This window comes from Cupressus sempervirens, chromosome 6, assembly GCF_028749045.1.
Source record: "Cupressus sempervirens isolate cs-2001-9-10 chromosome 6, ASM2874904v1, whole genome shotgun sequence".
In the NCBI taxonomy this organism is placed as follows: Eukaryota; Viridiplantae; Streptophyta; class Pinopsida; order Cupressales; family Cupressaceae; genus Cupressus; species Cupressus sempervirens.
The window spans coordinates 217391039-217414199 of record NC_143123.1 but is presented as its reverse complement, the minus strand read 5'-3'; the positions used below and the strand labels follow the sequence as shown (position 1 = coordinate 217414199).

Genomic DNA, 23161 nt, shown 5'->3' with positions numbered 1-23161 from the left:
ATTGCCAAAAAGGAGAGGTAGGGCTTGACATTCACAACCATGTTTAGAATCAGGTCACTAAGTAGCCTTGACATTCAACCAATGTTCTCCTTTGAAAGATTCTCAAAAAATGCAAAATAACCTCTATACAATTTTAAGGAAATAAGAGGAAGGTCGCTTGCAAAAAGATTCCTCTTAACAAATCAAAGACCGCTAACCAAACATCTCTATGTACTTGTGAATATATAATGTACAATGTACCCACCTTACCAATAAAAAATATATTTTAGAATTAACATTTTTGTACTTAAAAATAAAATCTTTATTTCTCATTGTATCATAGTTCTCCATAGTTTAATAAGAGTTCAATAATATATCTTTCTATGAACATAACCATTACACCTTCTTTTGATACATATACTAGTTTTTTAATAGTTCTAAAATTCATTTATATTTTTTAATAGTTATAAAATTCATTTATGTTTTTTCATTTATCTTAGACTCATTTATGTTTTTAAAGTCATTTCATCCCAAATTTTTGTCAATCCTTTCCATTGAACCCTCGCTTCAAAATTTTGAAGTCGAGGGACAAAAAATATGACGAGGCAGTCAAACTATAAAAGCAGAATAAATTAAAAAAATTCAGGACGGGCGGAAGAAAGTCTGTAAATGCTACAAGGTTGGCTAGAGGGAGTAGATTTTCACCGATTTATTGGCAAAGAATGGAGTGGCTGTTGAAATGCTTGGTGGTGGCGACAGTAGCGTTCCTTGTGTCCTCCGGACTTGCACATGCTTTCCGCTCAGACGAGCTGCAAGACGATGAAGAATGGGGTCTTGTCGGAGGGCAACATAGCGAAGGCGATTTTGTTGCTGCGCCTCCTAAACGTAAATCTGCCACCAGAACGGTACTTCCAGCCGAGAACATCCCTGCGGACTCGCGCATTCAGTTTCCTTTCCAACACGCCTTTGGTAACTCCGATTTTACACCCGCCGGCTATTTCACCGCGCGCTTGAAGGCGTCTCCTCACGGTGGTCAGGCATGTATTATTCATCCCCAAGGTTTCACATAATACAAAATTTAAGCTTGATCACGGGGTATCAAGGAAATACAGCTATTCCGTGTGAATAATTCCGTAAATGTGTATTGGATTTGGAAGGGGGTTGAGTATTTGTTAGGAAGTTTTTAGTAGGTTCTGGTGTTTTTCTGTTTGTTAGATCTCATTATTTCTTTCAATTGTTGTAAAATGGATTCACAACAGGGTTTTCTCACTTATTTATTAGTTAATTTTTATTGAAGAAAAAGTATTTTCTACTGATTTAAGATTCACACGTCTCTATATTAATTATTTGAGACATTTTAGTGAACACGATGTAAAAAATTCGAATTTTTTTCCCGATCAGTGATACAAGCCAGATTCATGTACTCTCACGTGAATTTTTTCCTTTTACGTTCCATTCTACAAATTTTATCCCCTAAGTTTTAACTTGAAGAGTTTGACAGAAAACATTATGTGATATTATATGGAATTCAACGCTGGACAAGGAAGGGGGATTCGATCTACAAAATATGACTGAACGAATCTCAGAGACAATTTCGACAAGCTGTATTAAATTTTGCGCACTCCCATGTCCAGCCAATCTTGTAATTAGTAAAAATGCTTCTACAAAAAACTGGAGAAAGTGCAAGAACAATTATAAACCCCTTCTCATTACAACGGATGAGCATTCTTTTTATTTTGTCGAGTGTTTCCTTTCTTGTTTTGTGGGACTCATCTTGGATTATGTATCAGTCGTTCAAGATCTCTTTTGTTTGTAATATGCAAAATCTGCTCAATACCGGGATTGTATCTACGCATATTTAATTAGAAATATATAAGTGAGGAAAGTAGCGGGCATATTCAGTGGCAAAGCCATGTTTTTGACATGCATGCCCAAGTTGTTTGTCTTTTACGACTTCTAATTTCATAGGCTTTTGTGGATCCATTATTTAACAAACGCATTAGCATTCTTTGTGGCGTGTTTGCGATGATAAACATTATCATTTCAGGGATGACAATTCTTGTGAACTTGGATCCTCCTTAAGGCTATTTAAAACACACTATATATAGCTTACTTTCCTCTCTCAATGGAAGCAACTGCCTCTATCTCTTTGTTTTTAAAGATAAGACCTTGTGATATTTTTCAATTCTACATTTTTCTTTTCAATCTAAAACTGCAGCTATTTGTAGATTGTATTTAATTAGCTATCTTCTTGAAGCTTAAACTTAGTGCTTGAACCAGGATTATAATTATAATATTTGTCTTTGTTGCTTCATTCAATTTTTTAGAAAATTAATTCACCAAGATTAAAGAATTTGTCACTATACGGCCATCTTTAAAAGGATAAAGTGTGTATCAGTGGATAATATTCTGTTTGTATGCAGACATTAACCAAGGTTCGCATTACAAGAAATCCTTTAACTGAAAGTGAGCAAAAAGCATTTGAAGTAAGTATTTGTTCTGGAGGTTTAAAACTTTGCACATTCAATAATAATTTTTGTACTCCATTTAGTAGTCCATTATGTTGTCAATGTTCTTTGCACAATAATCTATCTTGATGCCTTTATTCTGGTGTAATCAGGAGCTGTTGAAAGAGGATGACTTTTACAGGATAAGGCTACCGGCCAATGTAGTGACTCCTGGAGAAGATTATGTCCTTTCATCTATAAAAGCTGTGAGTAGTAAATTTAAAGAAAACATTTTTTGTTAATCTACTTGTAGCTTAAATATATTATGGATTTACTAGTCCAGTTTTTAATTATCATGTGAGCATGGAAGTAACGGTTAAAAAACTTAGGCACACTTACTATAGAGAAACTTATAGATATGCACAAATTGACAAAAAGTTGAGCTGTAGGGTCTTGTGGGGACCCTAAATGTAAGGACTTTTGGTTCCATAGAATTTGTACTGAACATATTTATACACATATTCTAGTTGTTAATTCTTATATCAAGATAAAATGGTTTCCTAAATATGTCTTGTAGACATTCACAAAAATGCCGTGAAGCTCAAAGCCACACATCACGTAAGTGTTGAGGTACTGATAAAATCAATGTTCCATGTGTACCTGGTCCAAGTGATGCCTATGGGATTTGGGGATCAGAGGCGGTGTTTCCTCCTTGTACCCTTTTTCTTGAAAATTTTGCGACAACCACCTGTTTTTGGTCTTTTTGGGGACTTACTTCACCTAGCATCCTCTAGACATCTCAATGGCCCTTGGTTGTCTCCAAGACTTTAGGGTGTCACTTGCATCAATTGCATGAAATACAGTAAAATACTAGAAAGTTTTTCAAATACTTAAAAAGACATTCTAAAATTCTAAAAGAGGACCTACCAAAGCCCTTGCCCTTGCCTTTGAACCAAAGAAGTAATAAGTTAGCCTACGGCCGTTGTTGTTTTTCTTTGAGGAAAAGGGAGAAGAAGAGGAGCAGTTTTCTAGATATCTATCAGACGATGAACTCATTTTCTGAGCTTGTATCCCGGGGGTACCTGTGTACTGTATGTGACGCAAGCTTTGTTTTTGACAACTCTCAATATAAATTATGTTTCATATTATTCATAATTGCAGGATATGCTTCTTACTCCCCCTGGTATGTGTATATAGACTTATTAATTAATGTGTATCACTGTATCTTTGACTTTGTTTGTTAAGTTTATTTTTTATTTTGCTACATTAAGTGATGGAATCTATAGGGGCCGCCTCCCAAACAAAAGTCCAAAATACATCCTTAAAAAGAAAGGGGGTCACAAATTTTAATAAGCTTAAGGGTAAGATAACCCAAACTCTAAAGAGTCTATAGTTGTAAAGACAGGCAATAACTTTCAAGACCCCCATGAGATATGATCATCCTTTAGTTAGAAGTAGCCTTTTTTCTTTGTTGGAAAGAAGGGCTTCCATAGTTCATGACTCCATTGTGAGCCTTCATCAACAGAGTGAAAACTTCTAGGCACAAATACTCAGCTTCAAACTTTTCATCTGGGATGTTTAGGAAGTATGCAATTTGCTTTAGTCTGAGTGGCTTCTGTTTACATGCAGTTAAGATTTTCGTAGATACCATACAATCTGTTTCTGTTGCTGCTTCATCCTACCCTTCCAAATGTACCACACCATCCTACTGTTCGAACTGAACAACTGAAGCCTGATGTTTAACCAAAGTTTTTACCTACACAAATCTGAACCTTAGCCTGCTTGCTGCTTAGAATTTGAAGGAATTGTACTAAAATTCGGGGTACCCACTTTCCTCATCCATTGCTGCATTGTGATACAAGTGAGCAACCAAAAGATTGTTGGAAGAACAATCTGTAGCCTTATCACAGAGTTGTTTGGTATGAAAGCAGCAAAATAATGAAATTTAAAGCTTCATGAGAGGATAGGATCGATGGGCTGAATGATTGGCTGCAATAAGTCTACCGTCACACATACTTTTACAAATATATGCTGAGAGCTATTTTTGAAGTTTTGTTGAATCTCATGAAATCTCCAACCTTGCTGAATCATTCTAGGTTTCTCATGGCCAAAGGGAGATTGTGGCATCTCACCAAAAGATGTGCTCGAGTAATCAGATGAATGGCTGGATTAAAATGGTATCAAAGTGCACATGAAAAAATCACGCTTACCAAAGAACCCAGGCTTTGTTGTGCTCCAATTTCTGTCTTTGTTGCTTGAATGCTGTCATCATCTAAGGTCAAACAAGTAACTCTGTTTTCCATTTTCAAAGAGACATTTCTTAAAGAAAAGAAACCTTCCTTCTTCCAGGGCTCCTCCTCATTCACAATCATCATAGTGATTCCATCATTGCCAGACCCTTCCTTTACTAACTTAGAGGTAGAAGGGAAAGAAATCAGACCTTGTTGAATTAGAATGGAGGAAGAATTGGGGACATAGAATTTATGAAATGCAAAAGATGGCTGGGAAAAGTAATAGAGACTTTATGCAGGAATACTTCATCTTCAAAGTTGAAGATATTCTTTATTCTATCCAAGGGAACTTTACCCTAGAAAGCAATCACTGGTTTTGAGGCCTGAAGAGAGAAATGTGCCAACATGTTTACTGTAGAGGTGTTATTCATTGCTTGCCTCACAAATACCCGAAACTAGCTTTGAAAGAGGGTAATTGAAGCTAAGGAAAAGGAAACAAACCATCATTTTGAGATTACTATCTCTTCCACACAAGATGTCTACCATCTCACAAAGGATTAAATGCAACACATTTATGAGTTTGTTCTTTGACCTTTGTACCTGCCTAACATCTCACTATTCTTTGGCATTAACTTTTCTTTTAAAGTCCGTAAAAGCCATCACATCCACACCATCCTTTGACACAACTGCCACATTAGACAATCGATCTGCTTTTGTGTTACTTGCTCTTTTGACATAGGATATTTTGAAATTCTCTAATGTATCAAGGAGACTAGAGATATTCTAACGTTTGAATTATCCAATCATCTGCTCTCCCCTTAATGATGGTGTTTATTATTACCATCAAAGATCCGTTCAAATACAATAGTGGAATCATGAGTATTTTTGCTAATTGGACCTGCAACAAAGCAGTGTTGACTTCAACAATGTTATTTGTTCCGGGAAGCAATCTTTTGTGTTCTCAATGCCAGGGGGAAACCACTCCACCTTAGCTATGCATCCCTCCTTTGAAGGCCCCAACTTCTCCTTAGCTATGCATCCCTCCTTTGAAGGCCCCAACTTCTCCTTAGTTGCCCCATCAAAATTCACCTTCGCCCAACGAATAGCTGGAGGACACCATTCCGTCTAGTAGTCTATAGAAACACATAGATTAACCCTTTTTTGCCCATTAATAGGCCATTTAAACTATTTTTTTTCTAAATTTTAAATATATTTTATTAAATTTTGTTTCTTATGTATATTTATTTTTTATTGTTAATATATTAATTTTCATTTGATGGGTAATGGGTCGAAGCCAAGATTAATTATCATTATTATTTGTTTAGATTAATTATTATTATTAGTTAAGTTCGAGTAAACTCCAACCCAAGACCTCCGAGATGAGAGGTTCACAGTTTATCGTTGTGTTGTAGGCCATTGCTTGTTAATATATTAATTTTATTGAGTTTAATAATTTTTATTACATTTACTATTCAGATAATTTAGTTGAGGTTTCTATGGCTTTGATTCCATTTTGAATAAAAATTAAAACACTCACTTTTATTTTAATACACTTTTTATTGACGAGGGCAACCCTTTGGTGAAATGGCAGGGCTTCTTGCCTATAGTGCCTACAACCAAGTTTCTAACCTTGAGGGGTTACTTTCTACTGCCCCATAAGATTTTAATAGTTTTTTGGTATTAATTTTAGGGCATAACCCCATAAAGCTGTAATTTACCGTTAAAAGCAACCTTCCATCGATACATATTGTAAGTGTTAATGTATAGATTAGTTGAACATAAATTATAAAGATTTATTAATGAATATTGTGTGGACATTTATGTTATTCTTATATGTTTAGATATTCAAATCATACATACATACATACATACATGCAGATTTAATTACAAATATATTTGAATAAGATTAATGTTATCGACTGCCTTGTTAATATTCCTGCTGGTTGATATTTATCCCGTCGGCATTGAAATGGGTATCGGGGGTGACTATTGTGTCACGCTTGATAGACGTGACTCAAGCATGAGTCACGCCTATCGGTTGTGACTCATGGTCTGTCCTCTTGTATATAAATATTTGACCTCCACTGATTATTAAGCACGATGAACACATAAATTACTAAGTCTTCAGTGCACATCAGTGTATATAACATAAACATTGTTTCTTTGCATTCCTTGATCATATTTCAGTATTATAATCATTTCTTATCTTGAGGATCTATTCAGAATATTATTTCACATAGAGTCTGATACACTAACATGGTATCAGGGCAGGTTTAAAGAAGTGATCCGAAAATCAGACTTTAGTCAAATATTATTCTAAAATGGTGAACGACATGAGGCTAGAAGACAGATTAGAAAGTAATTCAGATTTTGCAGGCTGGAAACTACGACTAAAACTCATACTAAAAGAACATGGCCTCTATAAGTTCATTGAAAATTCTGACCCACCACCCAAAGGAAATGATGAACTGGAAAAATGGGAGAATGACAACAATAAAGCCATGAAGCTTATTGTGGATGGTGTTAAAACCCATCGTCTTCTTGTAATCTTAGAACTAGACACTGCACATGAGATGTACAATGCGCTTGGAAATATGTTTGAGATAAATAATGCTATTTGGATTATCACATTAAAGGACAAAATGTCAAATATTAAAATGAATAAAGGAGGGAAAATTTCCTCATACTTTATGAGAATAATTGAACTTTGAAATCAACTCTCTTCAATAGGACACATCTGTGATGGAAAGGAGTTAACAATAATGGTTCTAAAAGGCCTTCCATCATCATGGGATACTTTCAGACAAGGGGTATGCTCTCGGTCTAAACTTCCTAAATTTGAAAGACTTAAAGTTGACTGCATACACGAAGAGTGTATGCAAGTAGCTCGATGCCAAAAAGGAGATTTACAAGTTCTCTCTACTCAAGTAAATAAGAAGAAAATAAAATTCAAAGGGAAGAGAAAGCAACTCGATTTCTCCAAAATGCAATGTTTTAGATGTGATAAAATTGGACATTCGACATCTAGATGTCGGGATAGATTTAAGCAACAAGCTTCATTTGCAACCACTCAAAACTCAAATGGAAATTCTGAACACAATGCCTTCTATTCAGCTCTCTCCAGTGAAACATCAACCAGATCAAGTACTTGGGTAATTGATAGCGGAGCCTCTCAACATATTATAGGTTTTAAAGAACAGTTGGACTCTATCAAGGAAGACTATGTTGATGAAGTAACCATTGCAGATGATGCAAGCTATCCCGTAATGGGAATAGGAACATGTACTATTCATATGAAATTAGGGAAAACAATTGAACTTACTAAGGTACTTTATGAACTTGGTATAAAAAGAAACTTGCTTTCAATCTTTGCTCTTGAAGATGAAGGATCCAGAGTTACATTTATGGAAGGAAAGGTCTAATTTTGGCCTAAGAATTCTAACATAAAATATGCATACAAGATTGGCTCCAAACATGGATGTCTTTATCAAATTAACTCTCGGACTCATTCAGCTCTACTTCATGATTCTTTCAAAGAAAATGAAATCTGGCATAGGAGACTAGGTCATTTTCATTTTCGAGGATTACCTTCTCTAGGAAAAATGGTAACAGGTCTACCTAAACTTCATCCGTACCATGAAGGAACCTGTAAAGGTTGTGCTCTGGGGAAGAATATTAAAACTATATTTCACTTAGATTTATGTGGTCCTATGTCAGTTCCTTCACTAGGAGGTTTTCTATACTATATCATATTTGTGGATGATTTCTCTAGGAAGACTTAGATCTATTTTCTTAAAAGTAAAGAGTGTGAAGAAATCCTGACAAAATTTTAAGAGTTTAAAGCCCTTGAAGAAAATCTATCTAGAAAGAAAATAAAAGTCTTAAGAATAGACAATGGTAAAGAGTACATTTTTGAGATCTTTATAAATTACTGTAAAACTGTTGGGATCAAGAGGGAGTGTTCTGTTCCCTGTAATCCTCAACAAAATGGAATAGTTGAGAGAAAGAATAGATCCATAGTTGAATCTGCAAAAGCAATGCTTCATGATCAAAATCTTGAAACTTTCTTTGGGGAGAAGCCTCAAATACTGCTGTTTTCCTTCAAAATAGATGTCCATGCTCTCATCTTGAATTCAAGACCCCTGAAGAGACATTTACCGGGAAGAAACTTGATCTTAAATACCTAAGAATTTTTGGTTGCCCTGTCTATGTACACATTCCTAAAGAGAAGAGAACCAAACTAGAGCCCTTAGGAAAGAAAGCAATCTTTGTAGGATACAGTGAAACTTCCAAAGCTTATTGTATCTATATCCCTGGACAAAGAAATATTGAACTAAGTCGAGATGTAATATTTGATGAAGATTTGGCCTTCAAAAGATCTAAGGATAAAAATGAATCAAATTCAGAAGAAACTCTAGAAGAACAAAACCTTGATAATGAGAGGGAGTTTCTAATGGAGGAAGATAAATCAATTGAACCCATGGACATTACTCACACTTTTGAGGAAAAGAAAAGACCATTATGGGCTAGAAAGCTAATTGAAGAGAACAATTCCATCCCCTTAGATTTCATTAGGGAAAGAAAATGACCTAACATATACTCTAGTTACATTGCATTAATGAGTGAAATCTCCAAATCTGAACCATCTGATGTAAAAGAAGCAATAAAACATCAAAATTAGAAAGATGCCATGACAGAAGAATATAATTCCATACTTAAAAATGATGTTTGGGATATTGTTCCTAGACCCAAAAATAAATCAATTGTCTCCTCAAAATGGCTATTTAAAATCAAACATGCTGTAGATGGAAGTATCGACAAGTACAAAGCAAGGTTTGTAGCAAGAGGATTTTCTCAAAAGGAAGGAATAGGCTATGAGGAAACTTTTGCTCCAGTAGTCAGATATACCTGTGAGTGTAAATAATTATTATTTACACTTAAGTTTACTTAGGATAAATGCATTATTTTATTATTTATTAGGTTAGACACCTAGGAGTTTGCGTACTCATATGAGTTGTCTTGTGGACAACACAGGAGTAAGCAACTCTAATTTAGCACATGGTGTCTACAACACTAGAGTTTGCATAATCAACTGAGTTGTCATGTTGACAACATAGTTGTTTGCACTCTTAATTAAGCATATGGTGTCTACAACATAATTTTATGTGACACACTTTTGTAGGCTTATCCTCTCATCATCGCACTAACTCTTGTGCTTAATGGAGGATAACCCACTCTTAGTGGACATGTGCTTAGTTGTGAGGCTTATCATATTGCTAACTCGTAGACATTCTAGAGGTCTTCATATACAAGCACTCCTAGTGTACTTTAAGCATCAATTGAATATCATATTGTTATTCTGATCATATTCTATTGGTCTATTTTGTGCTAGTTATTGTGCTTCTTGGTCTTGGGTGATTTTGCCCTAAGGCAAATTCTTACATGGTATTAGAGCCATAGAGGCATCATTTCATAGCCATTGGAGACCATTCTTGCTTCACCTCTTTGAGGACATCTTGATTTAGATCCGGAGTATCTGCAGCTATTGGGAGCATTCAGAGCCAAAGTGAACCTCATCATTGCATCCGGAGAGTTGATTCGGTGAAAATTGACTATGTTGGGCCATAGTCGAATTTGAGGCAAATTTTTTTGCAAACCAGCACCCGAAGACCCAATTTGCAAATTCGGTATGATCTATTAGATCTGTACATTTATTTTGTTTCAAATTTGCATTTAATTTTCTCTGCTTTTTTATTGTTTTTTCGGAAAATATTTCTGGCCTATTAGGCGTGTAGAGAATTTTTTTTGTAGGCACCAAGTGGTCAAATCTCAGCCCCTGTAGAGGAATATTCCATCAATCGGCCGCATATTCCTTATTTATTTCACAGCAAATATTCTAGCGGCCGAGTACGGGCTTTTATATTCCCGGCCAACATCATATAAACTGCGGCAGATATCAAGTGGTGGCTTCCAAGCCTCTTAACTACCCCGTGGGCCTTTCATTTTAAACAACGAAAAGTGCGAAAACCTTGGACATGTGGGATCAAACAATCCCTCGCCGACAAAAATACCACGGCTGTAGCAACAACACAGGAGTAAGCAACTCTAATTGGTCTATTTTGTGCTAGTTATTGTGCTTCTTGGTCTTTGGTGATTTTTCCCTAAGGCAAATTCTTACAATACCTCTGTGAAAACTGTTTTAGCCATTGCTGCATCCAAGGGTTGGAAAATTCATCAAATGGATGTAAAGACTGCATTTTTGAATGGTGTTATAGAAGAGGAAGTTTATCTTGAACAACTAGAAGGATTTGAAGTACACAAAAACAATCTCATGTATGCAAATTAAAAAAGGCTTTATATGGATTAAAACAAGCTCCCCGAGCTTGGTATGAACAGATAGATCATCATCTAATTGTTCATACAGGGGGATATGTTAATCATGGTTTTATATGTTGATGATCTTTTGATTACAGGAGAAGATCATCTAATTGAAAAATGTAAACAAGATCTTATATTTGAATTTGAAATGAAAGACTCACTACTTCTTGGGATTAGAAGTATGGTAGCATTCAAATGAAATCTTCTTAAATCAAGGGAAATATACTCTGGACCTACTCAAAGATTTGGCATGTTGGACAGCAAGGCAATGAAGACTCCTATGGAAGCAAACCTCAAAAAACTAAAAGAAGCAACAAAAGATTCTGAAAATGTTGATCCTACTCTATATTAACAGATAATTGGTTCTTTAACGTATTTGGTAAACACAAGACCTGACATCTGTTATGCTGTAAATGTTCTCAGTCAGTTCATGTGCGAACCTAAACAAACTCATTTAGTAGCAGCAAAACACATTCTCAGGTATCTCAGTGGTACAATTGGATATGGTCTCAAATACACTAAAACTGAACTAAATGTAAGCGGATATACAAATTTTGATTGGGCAAGAAATTCAGAGAATTGTAAGAGCACTTCAGGATTTAGTTTTACCTTGGGTTGAACAATGATATCTTGGTTTAGTCGGAAGCAGTCTCAGTAGCACAGAGTTCTACAGAAGCCGAGTACATAACTGCATACATGGGAGGAAGAGAAGTTGTATGGTTGAGAAAACTTCTATTTGGATTATTTGGAAAGCCACTTCCACCTACTACTATTTATTGTAATAACTAGAGCTGCATCAAGCTATCTCTTAATCCAGTGTTTCATAACATGTCAAAACACATTGAGATACCCTACCACTATGTTCGAGACATGGTTGAGAAGGATGTAATCAAGTTGGAATATATTAGTACAGTGGATCAAATTGCAGACACTCTTACCAAACCACTTGCTAAGACAAAGGTGGAGCATTTTCGTAAAGAACTTGGTATGATTGTAAAATTTGAGGAAATGTCTCAGAGAAATTGATTATTGTACATTGTATATATTATAAATTTAGAAAACATTAAGAAGTGACGACTTCAAAATGATTTCACTTGTATTGGGAGAAGTTGTAAATTGACGTCCTTACAATAACTTGTAGCATGATTCATTTTGTGTAATTTTTTCATGTAAAGGCTTTATCTTATAAATCAACAACTAGGCGTTAGATATCATTAATTTGATTATCTACAAGTTGCTTTTGTAGATATATTTTTCGGTACTTGGTGAATATCTTGCCTTGATATTTGGATAGGCCAATACCACACTGAGTACTTGGTGAACATTGTTCAGTTGATGTTTTGATAGGCCATTACTCTAGAGAGCTTGGTGAATATCATGTTATTGATATTCTGATAGGCCAACTCTCATGTTATATAATGTCAAATATAAGGTGATGAATATCATTTCGTTGATGAATCAACCCTTATCTGACATTGTATAAAGAAGTCTTCTGATCAAAGACTTCTTTTGTGTGTTAATGCTACTAATCTAAGAGGGAGTGTTAATGTATAGATTAGTTGAACATAATTATAAAGATTTATTAATGAATCTTGTGTGGATATTTATGTTATTCTTATATGTTTAGATATTCAAATATAATCATACATACATATGTATATATGCAGATTTAATTACAAACGTATTTGAATAAGATTAATTTTATCAACTGCCTTATTAATATTCCTGCCGGTTCATATTTATCCCGTTGGCATTGAAATGGGTATCAGGGGTGACTTGTGTCACGCCCAATAGACGTGACTCAAGCATGAGTCATGCCTATTGTTCGTGACTCATGTTCTACCCTCCCGTATATAAATATTTGACATCCGCTGATTATTAAGCACAATGAACACATAAATTACTAAGTCTTCAGTGCACATGAGCGTATATAACATAAACATTGTTTCTCTGCATTCCTTGATCATATTTCAGTATTATAATCATTTCTTATCTTGAGGATCTATTCAGAATATTATTTCACATACAGTCTGATACACTAACAGCAAGCTATTACATTTATACTATCCAAAAATATACATAATATTATAAGCTACTATATTCAGACTAACCTGGAAATATACATGCTAAACATCAAAGCCAAAAATTACAAAATGGTTTTGAAATTTAAACTATTATACCATGTGTTTGGATATTATTAAACTATTTATTAATAATTATATAACACTATAGTTAATAATTCATATTTTAAGATAGTTTTAAAACTTGAAGTACACTATATAGTTTGGGATTAAATTAATCTATTATTAAACTATATTTCAATAATTATATGCTAAAATTGTAAATTAAAATTTAAAAATAATCTAAAACATGGAAAATTATATACTAAAACTTTGTATATTTACAAAGCATTATTAAAATAAATATTAATTTTTAAGATATAATCAATATATTTATGAAGTACACTATATAGTTTTGAGGTTTTATTTATTTATTATTAAACTATATTTCAATAATTAAATGTTAAAATTGTAAATTAAAAATAGTCTAAAACATAGAAAACTATATTTTAAAATTTGTATATTTACAAAGCATAACTAAAATAAATGTTAATTTTTAAGATATAATCAATATATTTACATATATTACATATTGAGATTTGTAATATATTTTTGGGTGGACATACCTAAACATACTGAGCCCACCAAATTCTTCACCTTTCTGGCACATTGTATCCATCCACCCAATTCTGACTGCAACTTGGTAAAAAAAATTAGTTATTTGATATTTCTCTTTCATTTTTGAATGTATCCGCTTTTTTTAAACTGTTAATATCATCCCAAGAAATTGAACATATCCTAATGTTTTGGTTTGCTCAGATATTCCCAAGAAAGATTTTTGGCATTTGCTTATATGGGAATAAGGCATCTTGGCTGATTGCTATATCACCTTGTGCCAACATAAGCTGAGATGAATTTCTGCAAAAAGACCTTCTCGACATGTTTTATAATTGGGATATATGAAGTTTCTTTTTTGATATAATTTCTAACTCCCTGTCAGCTGTTTAATTTCCGTACTAGTCAATTTGAGTGAACTTTTTGGTATGGTATCATCTTTATTTTAGTTGTGTTGGCTACTTGCTTTTGACTCTTGAGTACTTAATCTGCAATTGTAGGTTATATAATTTTCTAGGTAACCTTTGTCATGTTCCTTAAATTATCTGCTGACTTGGAATGCTTCATTGCAGAGATGCCTAGCAAGAAGTAATTTGGAAGAGCGCTTTATTATCCACATGGTACGTTTTATGGTTTGAGAATCGTAGTCTAGTTTCTGTTGTTTTTAATGTGTAATAGATTTAATTTTCGGTATCTTGTAAAGTCGGGGAAAACTTATAGAGGAAAGTTAGAAATTAATTGCCGAGCATACTTTAGAATTGTTTGGAACAAATTAGTAATTCTGAATTCTTTCCAGATTCTGATACATTCCAGTATAGGCAATTTTCCAGGTCTCACTGCCTAGTGTGGCCTTTTAGCTGTCGGCCAAGAGGCATTTTCTTAGTCAGGATTGCCTGCATTTGTACTTGTTATCTCTATTAATATATTATAGTTTTGCACTCTCATTTTTGGTTCATTTTGCATCCTTGTATCTTTTTATTAGATCTTTTCATCCTTGTTTTGTTTATATATTTGCTTGTTATTTGATGCTTCAAAAATTCCCATATTTCCATTTCTAAATGTTGTAACTGAGTTGCATTGGCATATCTTTGGCTGTGCCCTTTGACACCGATATTCTTATTAGATCTTGTTATTTGATCTTATTAGATATACTTATCAGATCTTGTTATTAGAGCTTTTCTTCCTCGATTTGTTTATATCTTTGCTTGTAATTTGATGCTTCAAAACATCCAATATTTTCATTTCTACATGTTTTATCTTAGTTGCATTGGGATATCTTTAATCAGTCCTTTGACATTCATACTCTTTGTTTTTTATTTTTGTTTCAAATTATTGCATTGATTTCATTTATGAACATCACCGAATTCAACTCAGCCTGATCATGTTTTACATGTATGATATAAGTAATTATTTATTGGCTTATAAGTGGTTCATGCTGTTTAGGGGGAAATGGAAGCAATGAATATGTTAATGTAAACTAGATAAGATGAATTCATTAATTAAACATCTTCACCCTAAGCTATTCAGTACAAGAGAAAGAGAGGCTTCCAAACATAACATTTAATATAAGTCCAGTTAGATTAGTAACCCAAATAGGATGAAGGGATGCCAATACTAAACCCAAATTATATTAAAGGTTTTTATCAAGCAAACTCTTTTTCATGCAATGTTCATTAACCTTAGCTGTGTAATGTGAAAGTAAGCTGATCCAATTGATTAAATGACACAGATGAATTAAGACACTTTGAATTAATGCATTGAGGAACAATATGTATGAAATCCGTCCAATTAAAGTAGGAAACAATATCTATGATATGAAATGAAAATGAGGAAGGAATTTGACCTTAAAATGTGCAAGGAAAAGTGCCTTTCGGCTCAAAAAATTGCTACTAGAAAATTGACATCTGAGATCAGAACAAAAAACCTTTTAAAATCTCAGAACCCAGGTATAGGTTGACCTGACAGACGTGTTCTCAGAGGGCAGAAACAAAATTGACACCAGATCTTCTGGAACCTTTGGATAGTAAGTTTCCGAATCGAAATTCGCAATTCAGATAACTTGTTCATGCATACAAGAAAAAATGGTTTTGTTTGTTGGGGGAGGGCTTACCTTGGTGAAGTCCTAGATGGAGGAATCAACCTTGAAATTGAAATGATAATAACGATAGAGTAAATGGTAGCAAGTAGTAGAATTGAATTTAACAATGAGCAATATAATTACCTTTGTGGATTAGTATGTCATCAAGTGTGTTAATGTAATAGTCTTGACCCAACACAACGAAATTAAAAGGAAACTAATCCAGCCAAAACTTCAACCTCATGAATGAGAATGTTTGTGATATGCATTGATAAAGATTTGAAGAACTTGAATGAGTGAATGGAAGATCTCCTCCTTGGAAGCAAAACTCCAGAGTCACTTGAAGGAAGAAACTTGATGCAAGAAGGAAATGCTTGATGTATGCTGTGGAAATTTGGTCAAAATTCCTAGTTGATATCTCATGGGCTTGAATTTAATTGCTTGTGTGTGAAAATGAAATGCCCAAGCTCACTTATATACTAGTTTTTGGGATAAAAAACAAAGCAAGCAGACCGAAGAGTAAAATAAAACAATTTAAACACCTAAGACATCATGTGCCCTAGGACAAAAATCCCTCTTGGTATGGGTTGACCTAAACCCAAGGGAATCTTGTGGAAAGGTGATGCCAAGGTCTTGGGGAAAGTGCAGAAATACAATGGAAATGATGAAAGTGCCAGAAGCTATGGCAAAAAAGGTGATAATAGCACCTTTGAGGGCTATGCATTAAAATGAGTAATGACCTAGAAATTTGAGCAAGATTGGAAGAAGAGTAAGGGGCCAAAACCACACTAAGGAGGGCTGAAAGGTCTCAAAATTAAGTGCTTCCATTTTAAGACGCTACACATACCAACCTCATGAAACATGTCTAGGAATATAGGCATGGAAAGGGTTGCAAATGTAATCTTAACTATGTGTAGCTGCCAAACTTTCAAATGTAGAGCAATCTTAGTCTATAATATAACTACCAAACATACAGATTTGGAGCTGTTCTGAGCTATATTCTTAATTGTTTTGTGTGTCATAGGAGTTGTGTCACTTTCCATTGATTAAAATGGTTATATTGATTACTCCTTTCACTTTTAATTGTTGTAATTCTGTTTTAATGTCTAACGTTTATCATCTTTTATTCATTTTCTTTCCTATTATCTTATTATGAGCTCTTATCCATCTTAGGTTTGACATCTTACAGTTCCTTGTTAGGGCATGCTTAAAGCATTTGTATTTTGCCACCACTACAATTTTAACCTCTGGGTGCCATTGAAATGGTCACTTTGGGACATAACATTGAATATATACTTTTCAACCGTACATGGCACATTTCTAGTTTTGCATAACTTCAAACATTCAGATAGATCCAGATTTGGATTGCAATTTGGTGGACATCATACCAAACTACAGAAACTCAATCTGTTATAAAATCAATGAATTGGGGAAAGAAAAAGAAAAATGAACCCAATAAATGTAGATGATACTGCCATATAAATGAAAGCATTTATTTGAGATGAGAGAAGTTACAAAAAGTGAGCAATCTCTGCAAAAAAGATGTGTTTCTAGAAAACCAATATGCTTTATTTTCTGTTGACTTATATCAGTTAAACACCTAATTACAGCAAGCAATAAATAGAATCACAGGTGAGGATGAAGTATTCCACCTTTGAAATCCAAGAAGTTTTGAATTATAGATAAAACTAAATGTACAAACTGGGTGAGTAGATATGGGCAAATATTTATGGGTTGTTTCCCTGAATTAGAACAGGCGTTTTGCAATTTTGAGACTTTTAATGCTTTTTTTTGAACAGGTCCATTTCTGAATTAGGTTTAGCAATTTAAGGCCCCGGAAAAGTATATGTCCCTTTTGGCACACTGGGCTGCTACACATATCAAGGTTTAGAATAACTTAAACTCTAGAGTCTAAATGATAGAGGTAAAATCAAATTGTTTTTCGTGATTATTGTTTTCCTAACCAAAAGTATAATTGTTTTGCTAACCAAAAGCTAAAAATATACTAAAAAAATCATTAAATTAGAGAGCAAAGGCTGTTTTTCTATTTCATGCAAAATGAACTGCGTACAGAATGTGAAACAAATACAAGTGCAAGACATGAAATATGGATTTTGTTCATTAACTCTTGGGTTGTCGAACAATGCCTTGTACATAGATAATCTTTAAGTTCAAAGTTTGAAAATAGGAATAAATTAAAAATTACAAAATACAAGCTACAGTATTAGGCTTTAGCAATAGTGCCAGAATCTCATTTTTAATACTAAATTTTGCTGTTGTCCGACAGTTGGCATTAGATCAGTGTGATTGAATTGCAACTAATGACTACCGTCAGGCCAGCTTAATGACAGGTAATTGGAAAATTGCAAATCCTAAACACAGATCCTAAGGTAGGTGCAATTGTTTGGGAACCAAACAACACAACACAATGCAATTACAGATGTTATGCAGAGATAAGAAAATCCAGACAATAATTTACTACAAAAAAAGTCATTTGAAAACTACATGAAAGATTCAATTACACGAAACTCTTCTTACTTATTGGAAGATCAAATCATAGTTGGCACACTCGCAGAGGAATCAGCGAGTAGTAGGAAATTGCCGAGTTTTCTCGGCCGGCGAGTAAATGGCAGAAAAACTCGCCATCTTTAAAACTTGGCTCCAGCAAAAAACTTGCCGATTAATCGCTGAAAAATCAGTGAGTTTTACCAAAAACTCGCGATTTTTTAAGAAAAACTCGGCCACGCGTTGGGAAGAGTGATATAGGGCAGAAAATCTCATTTTTTTCAACACCAGTTTGTATTGTGCGATTAGAGGCTTGAGGAGGGGAGAGAAGAAGGGTTCCAACGTATTTTTAATTAAATTTGAGCTGTTTTTTTAGGTTCCCGAGTTTTCTCGAGTTTTTTTTTTAAATCGCCCAGTTTTTCCTGATTAAACTTTTGGGGGGCTTGGTGAGTTTTTGGCTTTGGCGAGTTTTCCAACTATGGATCAAATGACAAATAATTTAGTCCTTTTAGGTTCTTGGCGCATACCGAGAGTTTCAACTCCAACGGATTCACTTAGAAAGCTAGCATTTTCATAAATGAGTTAGAACATGCACAAATGGTGGAATTAGCAAACTTGTATGTGGGATGTCAATGCATCTGGCATCAACATCAAAATTCAATAATATATAAATAATGGGCTATATCAACTTAAATAAATTCAAAAATATCCAATAACATAAATAATGGGCTGATATATCAACTTACATTATACCAAATAAATCCAATAATATAAATAATGAGCTGATATATAAATCAAGTGCATACTCATTTCACTCCTATTTGCACGATTATCATTATCATATTCCTATTTGGGCCCTTCATTTTTTTATTTTACTTTAAGTTCATTTACAAGTTAAAAAGTTGACATTTTAGTATCACATCTCCATCCATATAATGCATCAAGGTTTACTAATATGATTATTTTCCTATTGGCAAACCCTTTCACCTCTTGACAATGCAAGTGCTCTTTTTGTGTAGCTTTATCTGTGTACGTCACTGTGCTGTTGTAACTGGATGTACTTATTGAGTTCCATTGATCTATTTTATCCTTGCAAACTAATAGTATACAATTTATTTTATTATTTTCTCTAAGGGAGCTATGCAATGCAGAAGTCCAGGTGAGTACAACATTGTTTTCTAACTGGATGTACTTGTTGAGTTTCATTGACCTACTTTGATCCTTGCGAACATAAGTATAATCTGTTTTATTGTTAAAGAAGCTTTCCAACTCAGGAGTCAGAGTGAGTAGAACATGATTTTTGATAGCCTTGTTGCTCTTATCAAATAATAAATTTTCTTATCTTTTGATTAAATGAAGCGATATAATAGCTAAAATCTAGTGGAACCCTTGGCACTGAACAGCAAGTAGTATTGGATACTATGATAAAAAAGCTCATGACCCAGTACAATTTCTCATTGCATTATACAAGTAACAAACTTTATTAAATGTGGATGGTAGAGGAAAAAAGGTTGAGTCTTTGTGTGAATTCTTGTTCGTGTATGTATGTAAAAACTGTGGGTCATTGGAGATGGACAATTTTTTATTTAATATTAGATCGTAAGCCCCAAGAATTACAAGGGTTGACTTGCATGCATTTTTTTGTTTTATATAATTATGTAATTGAACTCCTGTTTTTACATCCACATGCATGGAATTGTGTTGCATTGCTATCAATGCCATAACTTCTATACTCAAACCTTTACATGCCAAGATATGATTTTCAATGTGGACTTTATATGTGTTTTTGTTTTCCTTCTAAGATTATGTTTCTTCCTTCTATAAATTCAAATCGTACAATACAATTTTTTCTTATTGCAGGAAGGTGTGAATGTCATAGCAATTACATATGGATCAGGTGGGGAATGCCCACATCCTCGACTGCTGAAATTTGTAAGCTGTATATCATCACAATTTGTGTGTGCTTCAGTTTGTAAGCTTTTTGGTTATAAGAGTCGTTTTGATTTCTTGAGTGTGAGGATATGTACCAAGTTACTCTTGTTATTTTTTGTGAATATTTTTGAGTTTGGATTATAGACAATTTGTCAAGTTAATTTCAATTCGATTTTTATATACCAAGCACTAGTTTAGTATGTTTTTGACATTTGAGATATGACAAAGGTCAGACTGTTTATACACCTCTGTGCAGGCAGTTGTAGTCAAATAAAAGTTTTCACAATTGGTTTACTGTGTAGCACATAAAGAAAATGGTGTTGTGGTGTTCAATCATTCTCTCTACAATCTAATTTTAGTCTTAGATCAATTTGAGAATCTGAATTGCAATCATGAATGCAACTTTCCTTCTAAGTTGGCATCCCACGTATAATGCACACTGTAAATTTCTGTAGTTAAATGTAAGAAACAACGAAAGTTCAATGAATTCTAGATAGATCGATCTTAGAATCTGTATTTTTGTTTTTAGGAGTGTGAATGTTTTGAATCTTCTGATCATCAATACAAGAAGAATGTTGGGTTTTTTCGTATGGTTATCTATGCTCAATGACAATAGTCGTAGAGACACAGAAAAGTCTTCCATTAGGCCATATTTCCCTGGCTTTGGCTCACTCATCTCCAATCAACTTCCAAGACAGGAGGTGGAGGGAGCTTATTGTGGGACAAAACTTCTCTACCTTTTTCTTTGCTCCTAATGGGTTTGTTGATGCTGGCCATGACAGCCTATCTGACATCCATATCATGCTTTCAATTGCCTTGAGTGCCTCAATTTCAAAATGAAAAACCATTTATGATGACACTATTCTCATCCACGTTATTAAGGGATAATTAAAGAAAATGGGTTGGGGGACCGAATATATTCAAATTGTAGCAACTGAAGCCAATTGGGAAATTAACATTCTTGAAAATTTTAAAACACACCAAATGTTAGCATCAATTCAATTCATATTGAATGCACTATCAGCAACTTTTTTTTCACCCCTTTTGTTAGGGGAGATGACTTTTCAATTCTTTTGACAGCCATCCGACTTGATGCCGTTGAGCTTTTGAAAGGAGATGATACTAGTTGTCATGGCATTTATCAATCTGCAAAGAACTTAATCATAAATAGTTTTTATACCAAAATTACTGCCCCGTTTGAACTCTTTCAATGATACACTTGCATCTGCAATATTGAGTGCCAATTCCCACATCAAACACAAAAGGCAGCAATGGATGCCTATTCTCATTTTTGTAAAAGCACATCCCGCTCCAACAGTTCCAGGGCCACATTCAGCTGTGCCATTTTACCTAATTTTAGTAATACAAGACTTTAAATGAGAGAGCATGGGTGGCAGGTTTCCTAGCCAATTGCCACTGGATACACACACACACACACACACACACACACTTAAACCTCCTTTGATAGATAAATATTATTATTCTCTGTCAAATGTTTGCTGCCTCACCTCCATACCTACAATTATTTCATATATTTATCTTTGAAGATTTAGAAGTATGTTATTTAGTGTACTAATTGAATGTCTTGTGTAATGTTTCTTCTTAAGGCATTATTGATATAAGTTGGAGCATTGTTTTTTTTTGGATGCAGTCATCACGTTGGGCATTTAGCTCACATATAGTGTTGAAAAGCAGTGAGCAGGCCTCAAGGTAGATATGAGTTGAAATTTTCAGTAAATATTTACGAGTGTAAACATTTAAAATATAATAGTATGCTACAGTGAATTCATAGTAAGAAAATGCAAGTTTTTTGGTCGAATGAGTTTTCTGTTACATATGGTTGGATTTTTCATGATGTTTAAGATGGATTTATTTTAAACATAGAGAAAGATCTTTATGCTAGTTTCTTTCAAGAGGAGATAAACCTTTGGTTGTAAGAATTATAAATTATGTTTCTTGTTGATCTGCAGGATGCCTACAATAACAGAGGATCTTCTAGTAAATGAGAGTGGGCTTGAAGGTGATGATACCCCCAAACCCCCAGAGAGGTCATTTTGGGCTAAATATGTAAGCATTTTCTCCCTTTCTTGCTGTATAATCACGTTTTCCACTGTGAGATGCAGTCCAAACTTATTAAACGGTTATATGAGGATGTCAAGCACTTTAATTTTCAGCCAAAGCTTGTGGCAAGAAATGAGTAGATATGAAATTGACAGTTGAAAATTGCTTTCTTGCAGTGGATGTATCTTGTTCCTTTGGGGCTCATTGTCATGAATGCTGTGACCCAAACAATGAATATGGCAGAGGAACAGGCTCCAGCACAATTATCTGCAGGACAATCTTCCTCACAAGGACCACAACGTATAGCTAATTCTGGTGCTCGTAGAAGGTGATTGAATTACTGGAAATATAATTCATTAAGGGAACACCATAGAATTGAGATTTTTATGTTTTAAGCTTGTAAACATGCACAATTGTTTCCAGCAAGAAGCATGAATTTCATGTAATGACCGAATAGCTAAACCTTTGATATACAATGAGCAAATTTTGGCAGGATCAGTTTATAAGGATGTCTAATTATTGATTCTTTTTTCTGTTGAACTCCTTTACAATGAGTATGTATTTAATTTCACATGCAATTCCAAGGTTCACGAACTAGATTTGGACTTCAGGTCTACACTTGAGCACATATATAAATACCACACATTGCTAGACAGAATTCTGTATATTTATTGTTCTGTTTCAACTTTCGAGTTATATCAGCTACTCTTGAGCATTTATGATTTTTTCACTTCAAACACAGTTTCATTTTTCTATTTAAGGTGTTCATATCTATATAATATATTGAAGTTTAATGTACATTTTTAAAGATAATTTACTTTTCAAAGGTTATATAATGTATTGAATTCTGAATGTCTACCCATGTGAAGTTCTTGT

At 34.1% G+C, this 23161-nt stretch overlaps 1 protein-coding gene across 1 annotated transcript; it reads left to right on the top strand.

Moving 5' to 3' along the window:
• The first annotated feature begins 626 nt into the window (after positions 1–626).
• On the top strand, positions 627–22791 carry LOC149552044 (ER membrane protein complex subunit-like protein). Its single transcript, XM_089787518.1, has 8 exons — positions 627–1016; positions 2403–2465; positions 2600–2692; positions 14283–14330; positions 20153–20224; positions 21876–21934; positions 22195–22291; positions 22462–22791. The coding sequence occupies exons 1-8, from the start codon at positions 702–704 to the stop codon at positions 22615–22617; spliced, it is 903 nt and encodes a 300-aa protein (XP_089643644.1). The 5' UTR covers positions 627–701; the 3' UTR covers positions 22618–22791.
• Positions 22792–23161: the final 370 nt, after the last annotated feature.

What these genes read in the sequence shown, in the direction of transcription:
- LOC149552044 (XM_089787518.1), top strand. Translation starts at nt 702, where the DNA reads ATGGAGTGGCTGTTGAAATGCTTGGTGGTGGCGACAGTAGCGTTCCTT. An exon ending in CGTCTCCTCACGGTGGTCAG is followed by an intron (nt 1,017 to 2,402) that starts GCATGTATTATT and finishes GTTTGTATGCAG; the next exon opens with ACATTAACCAAGGTTCGCAT. An exon ending in ATCCTCGACTGCTGAAATTT is followed by an intron (nt 20,225 to 21,875) that starts GTAAGCTGTATA and finishes TTTTGGATGCAG; the next exon opens with TCATCACGTTGGGCATTTAG.